The sequence below is a fragment of the Elephas maximus genome, chromosome 25 (assembly GCF_024166365.1).
Source record: "Elephas maximus indicus isolate mEleMax1 chromosome 25, mEleMax1 primary haplotype, whole genome shotgun sequence".
NCBI lineage: Eukaryota > Metazoa > Chordata > Mammalia > Proboscidea > Elephantidae > Elephas > Elephas maximus.
This window is the reverse complement of record NC_064843.1, coordinates 46,538,097-46,562,478: the sequence shown is the minus strand read 5'-3', so window position 1 is coordinate 46,562,478 and position 24,382 is coordinate 46,538,097. Positions and strand designations below refer to the sequence as shown.

Genomic DNA, 24,382 nt, shown 5'->3' with positions numbered 1-24,382 from the left:
TTTTAGAAGAAAAGAGAGGTGAACATTTTTGTGATATTAGGCTGGGCAAAGTGTTTTTGATACGACACCAAAAATGCAATCCATAAAAGGAAAATTTATAAATTGGACTTCATCAAAGTTAAACATTTTTGCTTTGAAAAAGAAACTGTTGAGAGAATGAAAGGATAAGACACAGACTGGAGAAAATATTTGCTACTCACATCACTCTACGTCTGTCTGCCTAACTTCCCCTCTTTACATCACTCTCGCTGCCTCAGATTTTCATCCCCTCCCGCTAATTAAGTATCAGTGCTTACAACCAGGCCTTAGGCTTTCTTTTCTGGGGAATCAGAACTAACAATGTTAGCATTAAAAACATTATTTTACAGATGGGGATAATGTTAGTGAAACTCAGAGATGGTGAGTAACTTTGAAGTCACAAACAGAAAGTGGCAGGTCAAACCCAGCTGCAGCTTAGGTCAGCCTAGCTTTCTTCAATACACTGTGCTGTATCTGCACCTGAAACGCAAAGATTGTGTTGCTCAAGGCAATAAAGTAACAAAGACCGTGGGCATTGATTGAGGATCCAAGTAAAATGAAATCCTTGTCAACTTCAATCTTTTCTCCATTTATCATGATGTTGCTTATTGTTCCAGTTGTGAGAACTTTTGCTTTCTTTATGTTGAGGTGTAATCCATAATGAAGACAGTAGTATTTGATCTTCATCAGTAAGTGCTTCAAGTCCTCCTCAGTTTCGGTCATCTGCATATCGCAGATTGTTAATGAGTCTTCCTCCAATCCTGATGCCGCGTTCTGTTCTTACCACTCCCTCTTACCCTATGCATGGGTTCCTCATGAGCACAATGAAGTGTTCTGGAATTCCCATTCTTTCCAACGTTATCCATAATTTGTTATGATTCACACAGTCAAATGCTTAGTCAATAGAACACAAATAAACACTTTTCTGGTATTCTCTGCTTTCAGTCAAGATCCATCTGACATCAGCAATGATATTCGTCATTCCACGTCCTCTTCTGAATTCGGCTTGAATTTCTGGCAGTTCCTGTCCGTATACTGCTGTAACCCCTTTTGAATTACCTTCAACAAAGATAATTCTTTTTGCTGAAGACAAGGCAATTACGGTAATACTCTAAAGCCTAGTCATTACTTCAGAAAGCACAATAAGATACAAAGGTCAAACTTAAGAATGAAAATGTCATGAATGTATCCGGAAAAGATATAAAATCTACTAATATATTTCAGGAGGAAAAAAAAAAAAGGCCTTTAAAGCCTTTATTAGGAAGGGCTCCAAAACCAAACACAAGAATCCGTACTGTTCTTAGCCAAAGGATTTTAATCTTGTCACAGGCTCTTACTTGTTCCCTCTTTCCCGTGCCAAATATTTCATTGCCGAAATTAAATTGGCAATGATTTAAGTACAGCATAGAAGTACTTTTCCATGAATACGGCAAAATAGGGATATAGGAATCTTTCATTCTATTATTACAAACTGCATGCTTCTACTTTATTATTATTACTAATTGTATTCATTTAATCATTTTTTAATAGTTAACATTTTCACATGGATCAAAAGGATATTCAGTTAGAAATCACCTCCTGTTCCCAGCCATTCAAATTCGCTGGAGAGACTCTTGTGTATCTTTCCAGGAGGAAGGAGTTAAAGCAGGTGCCGGCTCGCCCCTCATTTCCTTTACAGGAGAGATTCTCCCAAGCAAAAGACAGAAGGATGAGAACCTCTAGGTAAGTAGAATTATTGATATTTGTAAGAGGGACGAGGCATGGTATCTGAAATGCTCTTAGCAGGCAGCCCCTGGCTCGGGACAACCTGGGATATAAACCAAACCTGGGATATAAACCAAATCAAATGAAACCAGTTGTGTGTGGAGTCCACTCTGATTCATAGTGACCCCATAGAGTCAGAGTGGAGCAGTGCTCCAAGGCATTTTCAACGGCTGAGTTTTTGGAAGTAGATTGCCAGGCCTTTTTTTTTTTTTTTTTTTTGGTACCTAAGAGTGGACTTTTTGTAGGCATCTCAAAAAAAAAAGTGGACTGGAAACCCTGGTGGTGGAGTGGTTGAGAGCTACAGCTGTTAACCAAAAGTTTGGCAATTTGAATCCATGAGGCGCTCCTTGGAAACCCAATAGGACAGTTCTGCTCTGTCGTGTAAGGTTACTATGAGTCCGAATCTACTAAATGGCAATGGGTTTGGTTTTTTTTTTTTTTTTTTTTTTAAGGGTGGACTCTAACAGCCAACATTTTGGTTAATAACTAAGCCCTTAATCATTGTGTCACCCGTAGACTCTTACTTGGAATGTACCTGGGTATAAAATGGAGATCTTTCACAATTAAAGGCTCCCACTGTGGGAGGTAATCCTGTGAACCTCACCGCTCTGTATAATGGGACCAGAAGCCCACATTCAACATGGAAAGGACCTGGGAAACTACCATGGTATCACAGATGCTTCTCTGGTTCATTTGAGCGTTTTGATTCTGTGGATTCTTCATAAAGCCTGATACTGGGAAAGAGCTCTCTGATTCATGGAGTCTTATTTGACAGTCCAATTCTGTGTGTTAGCTCAACTTCTAAGGAACTTCTTTTCATATACCTAAAGACATACATCTATTCTTTTCCCAACATCTTTTTTACCCAGATTTGTGGTATGTTATACATGGTATTCTGTAATTTGATTTTTTTTCTCTGTTAATCTGAAAAAAAACTAAAAGCAAAGATAAAAGACAAAAGGGGAGGGGATCACTTATACTACCACCAAAATATTTGCTCATTTGTGTGGTTTTTAAATTCTGTGTCTTAAGCAATTTTTGGAAAAAAAAAAAAAAAAGAAATAACGCTGGCTTGATAAGGGTGTGTGGAAACAGGCCCTTTCATACATTGCTTAGGGGAAGATAAATTGAGACAATATTTGTGGAGGACCATTGGACCACCACTGTCAAAGTTACTGCTGTCAAAGTTACAAATGTATATTTACTCTGTGTCAGCAATTCTACTTCTAGGAAGCTATTCTACATGTGTATTTGCTCACGTGCAATATGATGTGTGTACAAGATTGCTTACTGCGGTACTGTTTACAAAAGAAAAAGCTTGGAAATAACCTAAGCACCATCAACAGCAACTTGATTAATTTATGCATAAACACAATAAGTCATTAAAAAATGAGGAAGCTTTTTATGTACTGATATAACGTTGCTTACAAGTTATATCAAACTACTACTACAATGCTTTTTATTAACTGCTAGAAAATTGCTGTTAATTCTTTAAGATTTTTCCCTTTCTGCACAAATGCATATATGTAGATGTTTATCTGTGTTTTATTGACTGTGCAAAGGCATTTTATTGTGTGGATCATAACAAATTATGGATAACATAGCAAAGAATGTCAATTCCAGAACACTTAGTTGTGCTCATGAGGAACCTGTATGTAGATCAAGAGGCAGTTATTTGAAAAGCACAAGGGAATACTGCATGGTTTAAAGTCAGGAAAGGTGTGTATCAGGTTGTATCCTTTCACCATACCTATTCAATCTGTATGTTGAGCAAATAAGCTCAGAAGCTGGAGTGTATGAAGAAGAACGGGGCATCAGGATTGGAGGAAGACTCATTAACAACCTGTGTTATGCTGATAACACAACCTTGCTTGCTGAAAGTGAAGAGGACTTGAAGCACTTACTGATGAAAATCAAAGACCACAGCCTTCAGTATGGATTAAGCCTCAACATAAAGAAAACAAAAATCTTCACAACTGGACCAATAAGCAACATCATGATAGACAAAGAAAAGATTGAAGTTATCAAGGATCTCGTTGTACTTGGATCTGCAATGAACACCCATAGAAGCAGCAGCATTGCATCAGGCAAATCTGCTGCAAAACACCCCTTTAAAAGTGTTGAAAAGCAAAGATGTCACCTTGAAGACTAAGGTGTGCCTGACCCAAGCCATGGTGTTTTCAATAACCTTATATGCATGTGAAAGCTGGATGATGAATAAGGAAGGCTGAAGAAGAATTGACGCCTTCGAATTGTGAGGCTGGTGAGGAACACTGAATATACCATGGACTGCCAAAAGAACAAACAAATCTGGGCAAGAAGTACAACCAGGGTGTTCCTTAGAAGCAAAGATGGCTAGACTACATCTCACATACTTTGGACATGTTATCAGAAGGGATCATGCTTGGTAAACTAGATGGTCAACAAAAAAGAGGAAGATCCTCAACTAGATGGATTGACACAGCGGCTGCAACAATGGGCTCAAGCATAACAAGAATTGTGAGGATGACACAAGACCTGGTAGTGTTTCACTCTGTTTTTGGAACTGACTTGATGCCACTGAACAACAACAACATTTTTCTAATAATATATCATATTAAACATGGTATCTAACAACCTACTTATTTTATATTTCCCAGAATAATCAACATTTTCATATATCAACCAACTTAAAAGGAAATTTTCAAGTGTTTCAATTACGCTAACACATGCATATAGAAAAGTACACAAACCACAAATATTCAGTGAGTTGTCAAAAAGTGAACAAGCCCACATCAGATATCAGTGATACCCACACTCAATCACTGCCTACTCTCTCCTGATTTGTGCACAAATCCATCATCAGTCCCCTTTGAGATTAAATCCAATTTCAGCAAATAGAAGTGCTCTAGAGGTGGTGAATGGTTTGTGCTTGACTACTAACCTATTAGTTGGTATTTTGAACACACCCAGCAGTGCTGTAGAATAAAGGCCTTGTGATCTACTTCCACTAATATTACAGCCAAGAAAACCCTATGAGGAAGTTCCATTCTGTAACACAGGGAGTTGGTGTGAGTCAAAATCCACTCGACACTGGGCTTGTTTCTTGGTTTTACGTATATATCCTAAATTTTATATTTTAGAAACTACAAAATTTTCCCATTAGCAATATATGGTTATTGCCAGTTCCCATTGAGTTGATTCCAACTCATAGGAACCATATGTGTGTTAGAGTAGAACTGTGCTCCATAGGGTTTTCAATGGCTGATTTTTTTGGCAGTAGATTGCCAGGCCTATCTTCTGAGGTGCCTCTGGGTGGACTTGAACTTTCAACCTTTCAACTAGCAGCTGAGCATGTTAACTATTTGCATGGCCATTAGCCATTTAGGACTGCCATCAGCAATATAGGGTGAGTTATTACCTTAATTTCTGTCAACAAATCACCTGAAACAAGTTTTAATGTGCTCTTCTTAGGAAAACCTCAGCTGATCATTTACAAATATGTGCTTGTGAGATGTTCACGATATGATGTATGTGAAGCCGACGTAATTCACACAAACAAATTACTAAAGGTGATAAAGGCCTCTAGTGTATTAACTCCACAAACAGTTTCTGAGTGTCTTCTACATGGCTGACAGCTAGCTATGTGCTGTGTGTACAAATTTTATTATTTAGTACACTTTCAACAAGAACATCTTCGAAGCAACCTTAAGGATGTTGATTTGAAAGAAATGATTAAGAAAGATGCCTAGGTATTAAATGGTGTTTTAAAAATGCTAAGTTTTGTGGAAATTGTGTTTCTTGGAAACATGGTATTCCACAGAAAATTCATAGGCATTCCATTGTATTGGAAGAAAAAAATAATCATAGGGAATTTTTTTCTTTGAAAATGTTCACAAACATAAATAAAGATACCAAATATGTATATATGGTTGCAGTGACTAGGATGTCATAATTTGCCTTTATGAATGATATGATCTATTAATGCCTATCTACCACCTGTGTGGAAACCCTGGTGGTGTAGTGGTTAAGTGCTATGGCTGCTAACCAAAGGGTCGGCAGTTCGAATCCTCCAGGCGCTCCTTGGAAGCTCTATGGGGCAGTTCTACTCTGTCCTATAGGGTTGCTATGAGTCGAAATCAATTTGACGGTGCTAGGTTTGGTTTTGGTTTTTTTTGGTACCACCTGTGTGTCAGCTTGTCATACTGTGGTGGCTTGTGTGTTGCTATGATGCTGAAAGCTACGTCACTATTTCAAAGACCGGCAAGGTCAGGGTCATCCATGGTGAATAAGTGTCAGTGTAGCTTCCAGAAGAAAGAGCTGGTGATCTACATCCAACAATTAATCATAAAAACCCTATGGAGCAGAACAAAATATTGTTCAGTAGAGTGCTGGAAGATAAGCCGTAGGTTGGAAGGCACTCAAAGAACACAGTGGCTGCAGCAATGGACTTGAGCATATGAGGATAGCAAAGATTGCCCAGGACTGGACGGTGTTCAGTTCTGTTGTACTTGGGGTCACTATAGGTCAGAGCTGATTCGATGATAACTAACAATGACATCAATGTATATCAGGAAGTCCAGAAAGCCCAACAGAGAGTTTTCAGGCTTCTCCTTCCATGTGCCTTCTGAAGTGAAGTCAGCCTTGCCTCCCTTAGTCTCCTTACCTCTTCTATCCTTGAGGTGAGTTTGTAGCTTTAGGGGCTGTTATTGAAGAAAGAAAGAACGGGAGGCCAATAGCTAAGTATGGAGGATTTGTTTTCGGTGGTGTGTGTGTGTGTGTGTGTGTGTGTTTTCATGAAAGAGAGGAAGAGTGAGCGCAAGAAAGAGAGAGAGAGGCTTGAAAGCAGAGCAACCTGGATGTAAGAGGAAGTGGGTGGGAGGGAAAAAGAATTCGATTTTTTTTTAAGAAGCCCAATGCTGTTTAAGTGTCCCTTTCATAAGACTTAAGAAATATAAGTAGGATAGGGTTATTTTGAAATTACTTTGATGTATGGCTTGTGTTCTTGTTCCAAAAGTGAACCATATGGCTTATACTTTTATATACATCCAAGCTTTACCATAAAATTAGCTTTTTCTAACTAACTGATGCATGATAATTCAATATTTATATTCAGCATGTATTGGAATATCGTTCAGGATTTAATGTTTATGAAACACCATACTAAACAAGTTCTTTCCCATGGATCTTTGATTGAAAGGCGAAAGCTTTATAGTAACAAATGGCATTCTGTGTCACAAATAACACTTGAGGAACAGTTCCGTGATCAAATAAGCTTAAGAGGCACTGACTGAGAGCTTCATTCAATTTCTGCAGATACATTTCTGCAAAACCAATAACTGAGAAAACAAGTTTACCTTGCCAAATTTGGGCATTTTTTTAAGTGTAAGCATATTTAACATGTTTATCTTGACAACCTGAAGACACCATATCCAATCCTTCTGTAGACCTCCAAATATAGATGCTGTACCACTCAGTTCTAAAACACATGCAAGGAAATAATATGACAGTGTTGCGTAAGTCTTTCAGATACCTCCTTGTATGAGGCTAGCTTATTTTTGACGCCAAACACAATGAAGACAGAATAATAAAGGAAAATTACAGCTAATTTTCACTCATTAACATAGATGCAAAAATCCTAGACCAAATACTGGCAAATCGAATCCAAAAAATTATAAAAAGGACACAGCATCATAACTAAGCTGTGTTCCCTTCTGGGAATGAAAGACTGCTTTAACATTAGAATGCCAGGTTACATAATTCAATACCTTAGTTGTTTAAAGGAAAAGAATCATAATGTTTTAAAAGATGCATACAAAGTGCATGGTGAAATTCAACACCCACTCATGACACATCCATATTAGCAAATTAGGGATAGATAGTAACTGCTTAAACTGGGAAATGGAATCTACAAAAAAATAAGACCTATGGTAAATATCATATTTAATACTGAAATATTGAAAACTTTCCCATTGATATAACAAAATGGTCTATATTGCCCACTACCACCTTATCTAGTCAACCTTGAATTAGATCCATAAAGGACAATTAAGAAATAAATGGTATACCAAATTCTCATAAGACCAGACTTAATGGTCTGACCGAGACCAGAAGGACCCCAGTGGTCATGGCCCCCAGATCTTCTGCTGGCCCAGGACAGGAACCATTCCTGAAGCTGACTCTTCAGACATGGATTGGACTGGACAATGGGTTGGAGAGGGATGCTGGTGAGGAGTGAGCTTCTTGGATCGGGTGGACACTTGAGACTATGTTGGCATGTCCTGTCTGGAGGGGAGATAAGAGGGTGGAGGGGTTTAAAAGCTGGCGAAAAGGACACGAAAAGACAGAGTGGAGGGAGAGAGCAGGCTGTCTCATTAGGGGGAGAGTAATTGGGAGTGTGTAGCAAGGCGTATATGGGTTTTTGTGTGAGAGACTGACTTGATTTGTAAACTTTCACTTAAAGCACAATAAAAATTATTTAAATAAATAAATAAATGGTATAAAGACTGGAAAGGAGACATAAAGCTCTCATTACTAATTTAGAATATAAATGTATGTAATCCCATTAACCCATTGCTGTTGAGTCGATTCCGACTCATAGTGACCCTATAGGACAGAATAGAACTGCCCCACAGAGTTTCCAAGGAGCGCCTGGTGACCCTTTGGTTGGCAACTGTAGCACTTAACCACTATGCCACCAGGGTTTCCCTAAATGTATGTAGGAAACATAAATGAAGTTTGTGTAACAAATTATCGCATAGCTAGTGCCTTGAAAAATACACATTTATGATCTCATTGTTCCCATGGACCATTAGTCTGGGCATAGTGTAGTGGCAATCTCCGCTAAGGATTTCATAGGCTACAATCAAAATGTTGACCCAGGTATTCTAATCTGGGGTCTGGGTTTTTTTTTTTTTTTCCAAGCTCATTCAGATTGTTGGCAGAATCCAGTTTTTTGCAGTTCTAGAACTGAGGCCCTCAGTTCCCAGGGCCACCCCTCTCTACAGGCTGTTGACAACAGAGTTCTTTGCTTCTTCAGGGCCAGTAGGACAGCATCTCATTCTTCAGGAAGAGCCCAGTCCCGTGTAAGTTGAGCTAGAGTTCATCACAGAGGGGCTGGAGGATGCTGTGACAGGAGAGGGGTATTGAAGGGCTTCAGTGGTGCTGGTATGTTCCATTTCTTCATCTGTGGGGATTTACATGTGTGTAAATGTTTGGATATACTGTAGGGTTTCTCAGTTGTGGCACTATTGGGTCTTCATTGGGGCAGGGGGAGGGTTATCCGGTGCATCATAGGGTATTCAGCAACACCCCAGGCCTCTACTGTCCAGATGAGAGTAGCACCTCTCCATCCCTCCCCCCAAAGTTGAAGCAACCAACTGTCTCCAGACATTGCAAAATGTTCCTTGTAGGGGGCTAAATCACCCCTTAACCTCCACGGAGAACACCGGCATAGTAATTTCCTAATGAGAATCCCCACTAATACAAAAGTGAACGTTAGTATTTCACAATAGCCAACACAATTTTTGCTTGAACCTGCCACCTCTAACATAAGTAAAAAATGGTGAGGTATTTGCCTACTTTTTTACAGGAGGAACATTTATTGCTGGCTACCAACCCCTCCAAATCCTGAGTTTGAGGTTATGTCTGTTGCATGACTCTTTTATTTCGTGAGAGTTTTAAGGGCCACTACTTTATAGAGGGAGCCCTGGTGGAGCAGTGGTTAAAAGCTGGGCTGCTAACCAAAAGGTTGGCAGTTCAAATCCACTAGCTGTTTCCTGGAAACCCTATGGGGAAGTTCTACTCTGTCCTATACGGTCACTGTGGGTCAGAATTGACCCAAAGACAATAAGCTTGGTTTGGGTTTGGTTAATTTATAGATGAGGAAATTTTAATCACCTTTCATGATTTGAGGAAAATCTTTGTATTGCATGTCATTGGATAAGATCAATGGAGAAAGGGCTTATGCTTTGAAATTAAACAGCTGCAATAAAACTAGCGTCATTTCTAGTCCTCAGATATGGAAAAAACAAGTGTTTTTAAGTGTTACCTAGATTTATTTTCTTTTTTCTTGGGGAAAAAAAAAAAGTAGGAGCTGAAAACTTGACAGCACAGTGCATGCTTTATATAACAGATGTGTTTAAAGTACATGTTGTCTTTTAAATAAGTAAGTGCATTTAAAAAAATTAATGTAATTCATTGGGGTTTAGGCAGTGTTGTAAATCTGTCATGGAACATAGGAAGAACATCATTTAGTTATGTCGGAAAGGAGGTCAGCCCCACGGCCCAACCACCTGGACTTAACTGAGTCATTTAAAAACTCTTAGCATGAGGCCAGGGGGTTTGCATAACACGCACAAACAGTAACTTAACACCAAACCTAAAAAAAATCAACCCCCTGGCCATCAAGTCAATTCCCACGCAAGTACTTAACGCTAGTTACATCTATATAGGACAGTTCACTTAAAAACACATGTTCTTGGGTTATTTTATTTTTACAACTTTAAATAAAAGAAATTTAATAAATGCCTAAAAGCCAATGATTGAATTAAGGGTAGTATTTTCAGTTCATTAATATGCACGCACACATGTACTCACATATCTGTAGTCATCTATTTTGCAAATACGCCTTAGAGTAGTTTTAAATCCATTCGTCTGATATTTAGAATAATATATAAAGGGTATGCAATTTATTAAATAAAAACCAAAACCAAACCCATTGCCAGTTGAGTGGGAATTTTATGGAAGCTGAGAGCCACGTTTTTCTCCCACGGAGCTGCTGGTGGGCTCGAACCATCAACCTTTTTGTTAGCAGTCAAGCACTTAACCACTGCACAGCCAGAGCTCCTCTTCGTTTATTAAATAGTAGTATGCTATTATCAGTGCTTACAGTGGGCCATTGGAACCACCTTGCACCAGATTGCAAACGGCAACGGAAAAATGTTCAGAAATTTTGCTAGCTGGTGAACTTCAAGTTGGTAGTTCAAGTCAGCCACGGTGAGAGTAATTAGATCATAGAAACTGGCAAACTCTGCAGATCAGGTCTCTCTCGCCTCAGGGATGTGGGTTGTTCAACATTTACTGGAACGTCACTGGTGCTTGGGTTAAATGGTATTTATTTATAATTTTAAATCATGTGTATGCTTTAGCAGTAAATTGTATTACATATTTATGTGAAATATGGACTTTTAGGTACATTTTAGTTACATTTTCTTTTATAGAGTATAGCTTAAATATTTTCCCAGCTTATATCAAAAACCAAAAAAAAAAAAAAATCCACAGCCATGGAGTTGATTCCGACTCATAGCGACCCCGTAGGACAGAGTAGAACTGCCCCACAGAGTTTCCAAGGAGTGCCTGGTGATTTGAACTGTTGACCTTCTGGTTTGCAGCCATAGCTCTTAACCACTACACCACCAGGGTTTCCAGCTTATATCAAGACCATATAAATCATTGCCTAACAAATACCTCAAAGTATTTTATTAAGTGAAACAGAAGATGTTGAATTTCTGGCTTTCATTATCTGAGATTTTAATGCTTACCTCTTTCTGTATTTTGGATTTCAAAATTTTATATGAAGACAAAGGGAGAGGAGCTTGAAATACGGATCAAGATTATAAATTAGGAGTATAAAATTAAGTTTATTCAAAGATGAAGTCTTTTTTTTTCTATCTTCATTAAGAATGTAAGCAAAACAAAACAAAGTTTTAAAAACTACATGATTTAAGTAACTTGAGAAATACTTGGTTTGAATATCAAGAAATCTTTCCTAAAATGTGATCTGCAAAGTAAAGTAGACTCCTGTGTAGTCACACAGTGACTAAGGGTTTAGTTAACACATCGTACAGCTAGGAGCAGACCAAGACTGATGCTGGGAACCTCAGTGGGTGTCTTTGTTCATTTCCAGTTTCTCCTTTTCAGTAATAATACATCTTGACCAAATGTACTGAGCAGATGTTTATTATTCATTCATAGTATATATGGGGTTTTTGTTGCTATTTCATTTTGTTTTTTTAGGTTGAGAGTTAAATTTGAGATTCTTTCGTCTTCTCATTGTCATGCCGTACTTCCCATCTGGAATTTTTCGTTGACCTACTTCTTCATCTAATCTACAGAGCAGTTCTAAAGTCCTCTATCTTTCATGACTTATTCTCAGACTTCCCATTCTGAAATGCCTTAGACCATTGAACACTTGGTATATAGATAAATTCATTTAGCAATTTCTGATATATCCTGTGCTGAACAGCTTGTATTACTGTTTTCCAAACATTATTTAACTTTTATTACTTAACTTATCGGTTAATACCTTGTCCCATTACGAACAGAGCCTTATACTTCTCTCGACCTCACAGAATCTATCACAAGGCCTGCACGTAATATATGCTCAATAAAATTTGTTGAATGAAATGATGACACCAGCTGCTGTGCTCCAGTCTCCCAGGCCTGGTTATTATCAGGGACGACCACGCAGCATCGTTAATTTTCATACTTGGATTCATCCAAGTTTCTTTTCCATCGTGTACAATTTGCCAGATTTGAGGCAAACAATTGCTGCAGAAAAAAATTTATGCTTCCCATCTTCCCAGTTTTCATTTAATCTATTTTAAAGTCGACACACATGTGCAGGTTCCCCAAAAATCATGTAACCAGAGAACACTGTAAAAAAGTGAGGGGTGCAGGTACTCCAAAGTGGGGAACTGATGTAACTAGAGTCTGCTGAGGATTTTACAATATTGGGGTGGCTGGTCCTGATCACAGATGGTTGAAGCCTAAGGGGAGTCACAGGGAATCATCAAATAAGCTGTATCAGCAAGTATTAAATATGCGCTCTTGCTCAGCAGTGTGAGCATCTTTTCATATGTGTCTTCCTTCCATTTGTATTTCTTCTACAGGTGTTTATAAGCTTCTTAATCTTTTTCCTATTGGGTCGTATGTCTTTCTCTTAGTTTATAGAACTCCTTATATCTCAGGGAGGTTACACTTTTTTGTGTTCTCCATATTTCAGAAGTTTATTTTTCCCCAGGTTGAATTTTAGTAAAAACATGTATTTCAGTTGTGTGAACAATTTTATCCATCGGCTCATTTATAACTCCAGCATTGCATGTGTTACTGAGGGAAGCTTTGATCAACAGATGATTATGAAAATATTCTCTAAAATCTCTTCCAAGAATATTTGTCATTTTCTGCTTTTTCATTAGCGGGTCTGGAATTTATTTTAGGGTATGGTTTAGGGTCGAGATATATATTTTTCTTAATGAAGAGGCAATTGTCCAAATACTATTATGTTCAACTTTCCCTCCTGATCTAAAATGCCATTTATGGATATTACTCGTGTTTATCAATAGTTAATTCACATGGACGGTCACTCTTTCAGTTAGGCGGGACCCTATGATTGGCTTTAGCCAAGGGAATGTGGGCTGAACGGAAAATTGTCACTTGTGGCCTGAAGAAGCAAAAAGCTACTTTCAGCCTTTTAATTTTCTCTTTCCTTGCACGTTGATCATTGAAGAGGCCTTGTGATGAGATGGTAGACATTGTGTGGTGTGCAGAGTCCCTGGAGAGTTGCTTAAATCCATGATGTATTTGGCATGACAGAGAAATGAATGTTACAAGTCTCTGAGATTTGGGGGGTTGTTTGTTACTGCGCTCTATCATCATCCTGACTAATACACCACCTCTAACATACATAAGGAAACCGTGGTGGCCTAGTGGTTAACCAAGTGGTCGGCAGTTCGAATCTGCCAGGTGCTCCTTGGAAACTCTATCGGGCAGTTCTACTCTGTCCTATAGGGTCGCTATGAGTCGGAATCGACTTGATGGCAGTGGGTTTGGTTTTGGGTTGGAACATACATGATACCTACAAACATATAGTTTTTTTCTGGAGTCTTTATTTTAATCCATTTATCTATTTGCTTCTTCTTATACCAATACCTCCCTGTTTTATTGTAACTTTATAGCAGATTGCAATACTGGAGAGGGCAAGATTTAAATCATTTTCTTTTTTTAAAAATCCTGTTGGCTAACCATACGCCTTAATTTTTCAAAATACATTTTTAGAATTCTATAAAAGACCGTGGCAGGATATTTGATTTATACATTAATTTGGGAGAATTGACATCTATGCCACACTTTGCCTGCATCGTAAGTCCGTTTTTTAATTCAAATCTTTTTTTATATTAATTATTCAAGTTCTCTAGCTTTTTTTATATGTGTCTTATGGTTCTTTTAGGTTTAGTTCCTTGACAATTTTTGTCACTATTGAATTAGACCTTTGTTTATATTAACCCATTGACATTGAGTCTATTCCGACTCACAGCGACTCTTAGAAAATTCTTACTGGTGTACAGAAAGGGAATTGATTTCTGTATATTTATATTGTATGCAGTGCTTTTTCTCAGCTCACTTATTAGTTCTGGGGGAAAAAAGTAGTTAATTTTCTTTCACCAAGATGTGTTCCTAAGGTTGCTATTTCTTAGAGGCATATCAGATCTCTTTCTGGATCCATTTCTAATCATCCACTGGGGTATGATTCAATGTATTTCCATCTTTCTTGGTTTCTTCTACCATCTGTTCTAAGAAGTAGTACTGTGTCCTATTTAAATTCTCTCTTCCAACTCTTGTTCCTGTAAGGCATTTAGCAAATCTGTTTGTGTAATTAAATTCCTGTACTATCATTACTTTATGGACTAATTTTACAGCATTGCTTAGTTTATTTAATATTTCCATACCGGTTTCACCATCCTCAGTAGGAAAACCACTGTATAGTATTTCTGTAAGCTATCATTACAGAGTTTGTAATCTGAATCCAATTTCCTTCTCTCTCATTGATTATCTTCTTAATATCAAGTCCGGGGTTGACAATTTTATCAAGTTCTTTACTTGTTACTGTGTATTAAAAGTTTCTATCATTAGAATATAAGTCTTATGCAGTTTGGTAAATTGTCCTTTTACATCTATGATTCAGTGTACAACCAAGGATTAGGGCACAAAAGACAAATATCTGATGCTTATGAGTCTGGTTATATAAACCTTACTATGTTCTTTTCAGTCTTTTATGAACAAGTTTTAAAACATCCTGTGAGTACTTAAACACCATGGCAGAAAAGCACCCAACTACCCAAGGGCTTAAAAAATATTCTCTCTAATGCCTTTTTCTCAAACAGGCATCTGACACAATATCTACTTCAAAAGGTAAAAGGGGAGAGGTAGTTCCCATTCTGCTCTCTGAAAATACCACTCCCCCATAAAAACAAAAAACAAAGCTTTTCTTTAAAAAAAAAAATTTTTTTTTTGTTGTACTTTAGATGAAGGTTTACAGAAGAAACAAGTTTCTCATTAAAGAGTCAGTACACACAATGTTATATGACATTGTTTAACAACCCCAAGACATGGCAACACTTTCCCTTCTGCACCTTGGGTTCTCTATTACCAGGTTACCTGTTCCCTTCTGCCTCCCAGTCCCTGCCTCTGGGCTGGTGACTCCCTTTAGTCTCATTTTGTTTTATGGGCCTGTCCAATCTTTGGCTGAATGGTGAACCTCAGGAGTGACTTCATTACTGAGCTGAAAGTGTGTCTGGGAGCCATGCTCTCAGGGTTTCTCCAGTCTCTGTCAGGCCAGCAAGTCTGATCTTTCTTTTTGAGTTAGAATTTTGTTGTACATTTTTCTACAGCTCTGTCCAGGACCCTCTACTGTGATCACTGTCAGAGCAGTCAGTGATGGTAGCCGGGCACCAGCTAGTTTTAGTGGGCTCAATCAAAAACCAAGCTATTCTTGAATAAGTTGTTAAAGAAGGAGAGTGGGTTATTCAGAATAGGCTGGATTACGCTTCAGTGACACACAGCTCCAAATTTCAGAGTGGCTTGTTTACGGCCACAATTTATTTTGCTAATCTTGTAAAGGTATAAAGTCTAATTTCTACCCCCTTCAATCTGAGTGGGCCTTTAGTGACTTGTCTGACCGATAGAATGTGTTGGGAATGACATTCTAGAACTTCTAAAGATCAGCCCATACTCAAAGGGAGAGGATTACATGTTGTGACTGTGGTTGTTGTTGTGTGCCTTGGTATTGGCCCCAACCCTTAGTGACCCTATGTACAACAGAACAAAACAGTCTCTGGTCCTGCACCATCTTCACAATCATTGCTATGTTTGAGCCCATTGTTGTTGTCACTGTGTCAATCCATCTCATTGAGGGTCTGCCTCTTTTTTACTGATCCTCTACTTTACCAAGTATGATATCTTTGTCCAGCTTTCACATGCATATGTGGTGATTGGAAAGACCATGGCTTGGGTCAGCTGCACCTTAGTCACCAAAGTGACTTTTGCTTTTTGACACTTTAAAAAGGACTTTGCAGCAGATTTGCTTAAGGCAAGAAGTCATTTGATTTCTTGACTGCTGCTTCCATGCTTCCATGAGCCTTGATTATTGGTGCAAGAAGAATGAAATCCTTTGAGAACTTCAATTGTTTATCATGATGTTGTTTATTGGCCCAGTTTTAAGGATTTTTGTTCCTTTACTATTATTGTTATTGTATAAGGGCTTTGTATTAGCTTCTTAGGGCTGCCATTATGAATTACAGCTGAGCCCATCAACCCCAGGAACCATAAAAGATGAGTCGGGGATGGTTGGTTATGCAGTGATAGCTAACCAGAACAAGCTTATCAAAACAAAAGCTTATTTCTTACTCATGTGAAGCCCACTGAGGATCCGGGGAATCTTCCAGGATAACTGTTCTCCATGAAGCAGCTCAGCTATTCAAGCTACCAGGATCTTACAAACTCCTAGATCATGATCTTTTCTTCAAAAATTCTACATCAGGAGAATGGCACAATGGAGTGTCTTGCACTAGCAATTGAATGCTGGGAGTGATACATACACACCCCTTCTGCTCCCAGCCCATTGTCCAGAACTATTTACATGGGTAGGTCTCACTTCAAGGAGGTGTGGAAGCATAATCACCTGTGTGCTGGGAAAGAGAAGGGGACTGGATATGTGTCTACCACACTCTTCCTCTCGTACCATTTTGTCACCTCATCAGAGTTCAAGGGATTTCTTTTCCTACTAGCCGCCCTGTGGTGTCACCATTGGAAGTTAATGCAATTAATCACTTTTGAGATGTGAGCATGCAACAGAGTGAGAGAGTTCCAGCAAGACAGAAGTCAGAGTTTTTTGGAGTCTAATCATGGTCTGACATCCCATCTCTTCGGTTGTATTCTATTTGTTAGAAGTGGGCCACCAGGTCCAGTCTACGCTCAAAAGGAGAGGATTACACAAAGGCCTTGTATTAGTTTCCCAGGGCTACCATAAAAAATTGCCACAAACTGGGGGCATAAAACAACAAAAATTTATTTTACACAGTTCTGGAGGCTGAAAGTCAGAAAACAATGTGTCAGAAAGACTATGCTCCCTCTGAAGGCTTCCTTCCTTCTTCTTAGTTTCTGGTGGTGCCAGCAGTCCTTGGTATTCTTTGGCTTGGAGCTACGTCACTCCAGTTTCTGCCTTTACATGACCATCTTCCCACTGTGTGTGTTTATGTCTCTATATGGCCTTCTTATAGGGATACTAGTCATTAGATTTATGGCCCACCCTAATCCAGTATGAACTCATTTTAACTACATTACATCTGCAAAAAACCTATGTCCAAGTAAAGCCATATTTATGGTACTGGGGGTTAAGACTTCAACATAATTTGGCAGGGGAGGGGGATATAATTCAACCCACAACATCCCTGAATTCCAGGAGGTGAGGATCTTGGGGGCCATGTCAGAAGCTGCATATAGGGAGTACAGTGATGAGATGTTATTTTGCTATGTAGAAAAACACACAAACATGAGTAAGATGAAGCCCTTGATCTTGAAGAGCTCCTAGCAAGGGTTGGAGGAGTGGGGACAGAGTGTGGTAATTACAGGTTAATTAGACTACAGTACTAGAGGGGTTGAATCGACTTGATAGCAGTGGGTTTGGTTTTCTTGGTTTACTAAAGGGGTTGTGGTGGAGAAATATGGAAGGGCGATTGGATCCCAGAAGAGAGCACCTAATTCTCCATAGGCTATTGGAAGTAAACGTGAGCTATATCATGTTACCCAGTTGCCATTGAGTTGATTCTGACTCATAGCAATCCTATAGTATAGCTAGATAGATGGATAGATAGATATAGAGATATAGATATATAAATAGATATAAAATTTTTTTTAATATAGATACAGATATATAGATAGAGCTATAGCATAGAGGCTGCATAATGATTCACCAGTCACCTAGAAAGAAGTGTCCTAAGCAGATGGAAGAGGCAAGTCAGCATAAAAGTGCATGATGTGTTTGAGGAACAGAGAGTAGCTTTGTGTTATGGAGCATAAGGGACTGTAGAACGGTGCAACGTAAGTAGACAAAACTGAAGCTAGATTGTGCAGGACTTTGGGCAGCCTGCTAAGTGAATTTGACTTTAGGAAAAAGTCTTCAAAACATTATAGCATGCTGCTGCCTCCAAATAATAAAACATAATCTTTTTTTTTTTTTTTTTGAGTCATGCCATGAGCTAGGCATTACACTTATTTAATCTTCATAGCTACTTTATGGAGTAGGTTCTATTATTATCTGAAATTAAACAGAAACTTGTTAACTAATTTTAGCCACAAATCACATGGCTAGGGAGTGTCAGAGCCAAGATACTGGCCATGGTCTGACAGCAATCACTCCCTTACCAGGTACCCGGGTCTGTGCCTCCCCACGGTGCAGCCCACTCCCACACATTCTTCTTCTATTCCTTCCTACTGTCCTCGGTCTGAAGGCCAAGATATGTTACAGACAGGGACTAATTCAGTAATACGTTTCTTTTGTGTCTCAAATGCTCTCCCTAGCTTTTCATAATGAATGTATGATGAACGTAGCTTCAACACTGACTGACACTGGGCTACTCTTTTTTCATCCATTTCCTCTCCACCTCCTGCATTTTACTTCCGAGATATTTTAAAGCAAATCATAGACACCATATTATTTCATCCATAAATATTTCAGTATCTGTAACTAATACTTTAAGAAATATAAACATAACATCATTATCACATCCAACAATGTTAATTCTAACTCCTGAAAGTCAGATGCTATTTTTAGAGAACTTTTACCAGCAACATGTCCTATACAAAAGCAGCACTGAAAAGAACTTTAGAATTCTTATGCATGAATTATTTCTTTCTAGAAACACAGTAAAATAGTTTTTATTGAGCTTACAGAATTGATCTGTATACAATGACTGTGAGTTTTAGTAACATTTCTTACAATGACATTTCCTTACAATAGTTTGTAAATACATGAGTGTTATATTTTGATAAGGGCTGGGCCCACATGCAGGCACAGTGGTTAAGAACTATGGTTGCTAAACAAAAGTTTGGCAGTTCAAATCCACCAGCCACTCCTTGGAAATCCTATGGGGCAGTTCTACTCTGTCCCATAGGGTCGCTATGAGTTGGAATACACAGGATGGCAACGGTTTGGGGGTTTTGGTTTTTGGTTGGGCCCACCTAAGTTTTAACTAGTACTAAAGTTCTACTTTATCCTATAGGGTTGCTATGAATTGGAATTGACAGCAACGTTTTTTTTTGGTTTGATAATGAATACCTTATCAGGCAAGATCTTCCGTGTAGCCCAAATCAATTTTTTTTTGCTTATAAATATTGACTGGAGATTGATTTCATGTGCCCTGCAGTGCCTTTAATAGTATAGCTCTCTTAGTTTTAAGGCCAGGTCAGAAATCACGTTTTTTTTTCATGAGATATTGACCACATTATCTAGTTTTACGCTTTAAACACCTAGTAAATGCTTGTGACGCACACTTTGAAACAGCTCACCCACCCGCTAGTTGTAATTCAGTCTTGCATACTAAGGGTGCAGCAGTCCCAAGGCACAGATTATCAAATGTGTTTCTGGAAAGAGATTTGCAAATCATTTAAGGCAACTCTTATTTTAGAGCTGACAAACTATACCCATAGAAGTCTGAGATTAATTTATTGCAACTGACTGTATTCTTCTTAACAGACTAATTTTACCTGTTAGTACCCAGGTTTTAAGAGTTTTTATGAAATTAAAATTCATTTTTTTTGGTAAAAAATAGAATTGCATAGTCTAATTTCACCATTACCTCAAATTAGGCAGGAATGCTTCAATATACATATGCAAAGGACACTTAAATTTTCCTCTCCCTGTCAGCAAGAGATGCCACCATATCATTCCATTCTTCAATCGTCTACTTTGCTGTCCATTGCTCTTACGTTTGCTGCCACCGAAGTGGGCATGAATTTTTTAGTTACCGGCCATGTTTCTCTTCAGGAAAACCCACATGCGCCAACCCCTCTACGGGAGCCTGGGCAGCAGTGGCGCACGTTCTAACCTAATGCCATTGGGTCACCTGTTTATTTTCAGCGTGGCGGCGGGGGGGGCGAGTGGAGGGGCGGCCGTTGCCAGGCAACCGACACCCGGGGCAACGGCAGGGCAAGGCGCGAAGGGGCGTGGCCTCGGAGGGCCCGGGCCGATAAGAGGCGGTGTCGGCGCCGGTGTCTGGAGCGGGTCCTGTGAGCGCGAGCGGGCGGAGGCGGGGCGCACCGGCCTAGCTTCTCCTGTGACCTCCTCGGAAGGCCCGGTCGGGAGGGCCTGGGCACTGGCAGGCGGACGAAGCTGCCGGCCCCGCTGCTTTCTTTCCCCCACACCCCCTGTCGAGGAGCCAACATGGCGGGCGGGCGTTGCGGCCCGCTGCCGACGGTGCTCCTGGCCGTCCTGTCCGCAGCGGTGGTGGCGGCGGCGGCCGAACCCGAACAGGCCGCGCTGCCGGCCGAGCGCAGCCTGGTGCAGCCCATGACCGCCTCCAACTGGACGCTGGTGATGGAGGGGGAGTGGATGCTGAAATTGTGAGTGTGCCCACACGCCCCGCCATTCTCCCGGGCGCCACCCTCCCAAACGCGCGCGGGCCGCTCCTCATACGCGACTGCCTGCAAGATCGACCTCGGTCCTCGAACCCGCGGCGCAAACAACCTGTGGCGTCGGCGCCGGGCCGCTCGCGCTGCGCATGCGCGCGGCCCTCTGCGTTGACAGCTGGGGGTTAAGAGCAACATCCGCCTTCCCCCAGCTTTGTGGGAGTGTTTCAGGGGTGGAGTGAGCACCTTCCCAAGAGCGAGGAGGTAGAAAATCTGCAAGAAAAATCGTGTGCTTTTGATACACGTGTGTATGCAGGGGAGAAGGGGCAGTTACTCGGTGACGTGTATGTAGATTGTAAATACCTAGCGTGGACCAGGCAGGGTATTTGTACAACGAATAATGGACAGCTGCACGATGAAGGGCAGACCAGTTTGTACAAAGGGCCATGCTCTTCTTCATTTTGAAGACCCTGAGAAACCATTGTAAGAATGAATCAGAAAGCTGGGTGCGTCTTAAGTTTTCAGCAAGATTTTTATACAAATGTTGATATTTTCTAGAGGTAGGACTTTCTGGGTAGGGTCGCTATGAATCAGAATCGACTCAACAGCAATGCCTTTTTTTTTTTTTTATCATAGCTTAGTTGTGGCAGTGTCATAAACATCAATAAATTGCGTCTTTAATAGAAGGTAAATGGTGGATAGTATTTTTGCCTGATGGAGGTGAGAAAATATAATTTTGAGTAAGGAGAAGGCAAGGAATTTGTTAAATGTAACTTAAAATTAACTTCTTCGAGGAAGGAAATGATATTTGAAAGCAGGCTTGAAGTTGACAGTGGGAAAATGTTTCCTCAGTAGGCTTGACAGACATTTTTCATTTTCCTTGAAAAATAATAACAGAGACCATATTTCTTTAGCCTGAGGTTTCAGGCAGTATACATGGTTGATCATTAATATTTGGTAGTTAATTGTATGTTGAGAACATAGACACAGACTTGTATATGTCCTTTATTTGTTCAAAACCAAACTTTGACTCTTTCAGTTTAGATGGTGAAGAACATGGCCTGGAAATAGGTTGCAAGCAGAGGCTTATGGAGTGAAATTCTCAGTGTGAGATCAGGGCCAGAGGTTATAAGTCACCCAGCAGATGACATTGTTCAGAGAAGATAGTGCAGTCACCCCCTCAAATATGCATTGACCATTTTGGTTACAAAGAAGGGGATGTTTAGACCTCAAAGGAGAATACCCCTGGGAGCATTATAAATTATTGAGATCAGGAAACACTTATTAAACAGTTATACTGTGGGGGAGATGAGGAGGCCATTTTTCATTTAAGAGAGAAATAGCTTTAAAGTCAATGGAGCTCTATGTTAGGACTCCTATGTTAGGACTGTTTATAATGTAAGAGCTTTAGAGAAGTTACGTGTTCTTTCAGCTAATAGTATAGAAACTGTTTTTCAGTACATGCTTACACAATGGACTTTTTTAGATGTTGTCAGTTTTTCTGGTAAAAGCTGAGTTTGTGTACATACATGATGAAGATCAAAGCCAGAATGGACTCCTCATGCCTAATGGTGTCACTTCCTTCATGGTTCCTTTTGGAATAGCTTTTTTTTTTTTAAGTAGAAGAACTAAAATTGCTAAAATCCAGATGAATATAAGCGAGCCACAGCCATCAATTCCTGTGTTTGGCCATATTAACCCTTCAAATTTTACTTCCTCATACAAGCCTTGATGTACTAACCAATGGTTCTAAGCTTGCCATGTGTCCAGTTGTATGCAATATACTTGGGCTGGGAAGCATGATGAGTCTTGTGACCCAAAAGTAAGTTGTGTAGACATTTGAGATCGTTTTAGTGGAAGTTCTGTTTTCATGGAGTACATTTCAGAATAGATCAATATGAAGTGATCCTGGAAAGGAAATAGGATTGAAGCCAGTGAATATAACTTCCTTTTGTATACCAGAGTTTAAGTATTCGTTCTGAGGGATTACTGTGGCTCCTGTCTACTTGTGGTTTAGTTTTCTGTATTATTAGATGCTAATGTCCTCTCCTTCCTCGGAAAAATCTAACACTGTAAAAAATATAAACTCGTTATATCCTTAGTGCCACTATATGCCTGCTGTACCTTTCTAGGAATTCATCCAGGCAGCCAATAGGCCATCAGTTTGTTTGTTTTCTGATGCATGTAATAGAAAAAGAAATGTATTAATACTAACATCCGTGCTAATACTTTGTTCAGGTGAGATGGTCATAATCAGTGGAGTCTATTAGGGATCCACTCGGCGTATTTCTCTAAAGAAGCAAGTTGGAGTCCCTGGGTGGTCCAGACAATTAATGCACTTGGCTGCTGACGTAAAGATTGGAGGTTCCAGTCTACCCAGCAGCATCTCAGAAGAAAGGCCTGGTAATCTGCTTCTGAAAAATCAGCCATGGAGAACCCTGTGGAGTGCAGTTCTATTCTGACACACAGGGAGTCACCGTGAGTTGGAATCAACTTGTCAGCAACTGGAAAGAAGTACTAAATTAGGAGGCTTTCTGATAGCTGTGTTAATTTTTTTTTCTCTAGCAGTATAGTTAATTTTGACATGAGTAATTCTTAAAATTTTGTCTGGAAATTTGTACACCAGCAGTTTAGACAAGGCCTTACGCAAATTCTGTATTATTTTCCTTACTTAATAATGAAGTACAAGTTACCTAATTGCCAACAATAGGTGTCAAAAGGAATATATATTTAGGGCTAGGGTTGGAAAATTAATAGCTCACAGGTGGCCCAGCCTGACCCCCTACCCGTTTCTGTATGGCCTGTGAGCTAAAAATGGTCGTTACTTTTTTTTTTAGTGATTTATTTTATTGTTGTTGAGAATGAATATACACAGCAGAACATACACCAATTTGACAATTTCTTCTTGTACAGTTCAGTAACGCTGATTACATTCTTTAAGGTGTGCACCATTCTCACCCTCCTTTTTCAAGTTGTTCCTCCCCATTAAAATGAACTGACTGCCTCCTGAGTTTTCCTCAATGGCTGTACCCTTTTGCATTCCCACCAGCAATGGATAAGAGTTGCAGTTTCCCCACATTCTGACCAACTTTTTTTTTTTTTTTCTTTTTTTTTGATCTTAGCTAGCCTAGCCTAGTAGGAATGAAATGGCATCTCATTGTGGTTTTGATTTGCATCTCTATGATGGCTAATGACACCGAGCATAGTTTCATGTGTTTGGTGGCCATTTGAATGTCTTCTTTGGTGAGATGTCTATTCAAGTCCGTTGCCCATTTTATGATTGGATTGTCTTTTTGTTGTTAAGTTGTTGAAGATTTATATATATTTTGGTTATTAGATTCTTATTGGATATATGGTTTCAAAGATACTCTTCCAGAGAGTAGCTCTTCTTTTAACTATTTTGGTGAAGTCTTTTGATGAACGAAAGTTTTTAATTTTTATGAGGTCCCATTTATTTATTTTGTCTTTTGCTATTTGTGCTTTTGTTAGTATATTAGATAATCCATTGCTAAAAGCTAGGCCCCAGAGCCTTGTCCTTGCATTTGCTTCTTAGAATTTTGTTTTTAGTTTTCACGTTTAGGTCTTTAATCCATTTTGAATTTGTTTTTGTATACGGTGTGAGGCATGGATCCTGTTTTATTTTTCTGAATGTGGAGATCTAATTTTCCCAACACCATTTATTGAAGAGACTTTTTTTTCCCCATCAAATGGACTTAGC

General features: G+C 39.4%; 1 protein-coding gene across 1 annotated transcript in view; it reads left to right on the top strand.

The window, feature by feature from the left end:
* Nucleotides 1-20,261: 20,261 nt before the first annotated feature.
* Nucleotides 20,262-24,382, top strand: part of TMX4 (thioredoxin related transmembrane protein 4) — a 56,953-nt gene continuing 52,832 nt past the window's right edge. The window contains exon 1 of the mRNA XM_049869968.1: nucleotides 20,262-20,658. Within this exon, the coding sequence (XP_049725925.1) occupies nucleotides 20,480-20,658 (179 nt within the window). The 5' untranslated portion in view covers nucleotides 20,262-20,479. The remainder of the gene's footprint in view (nucleotides 20,659-24,382) is intronic.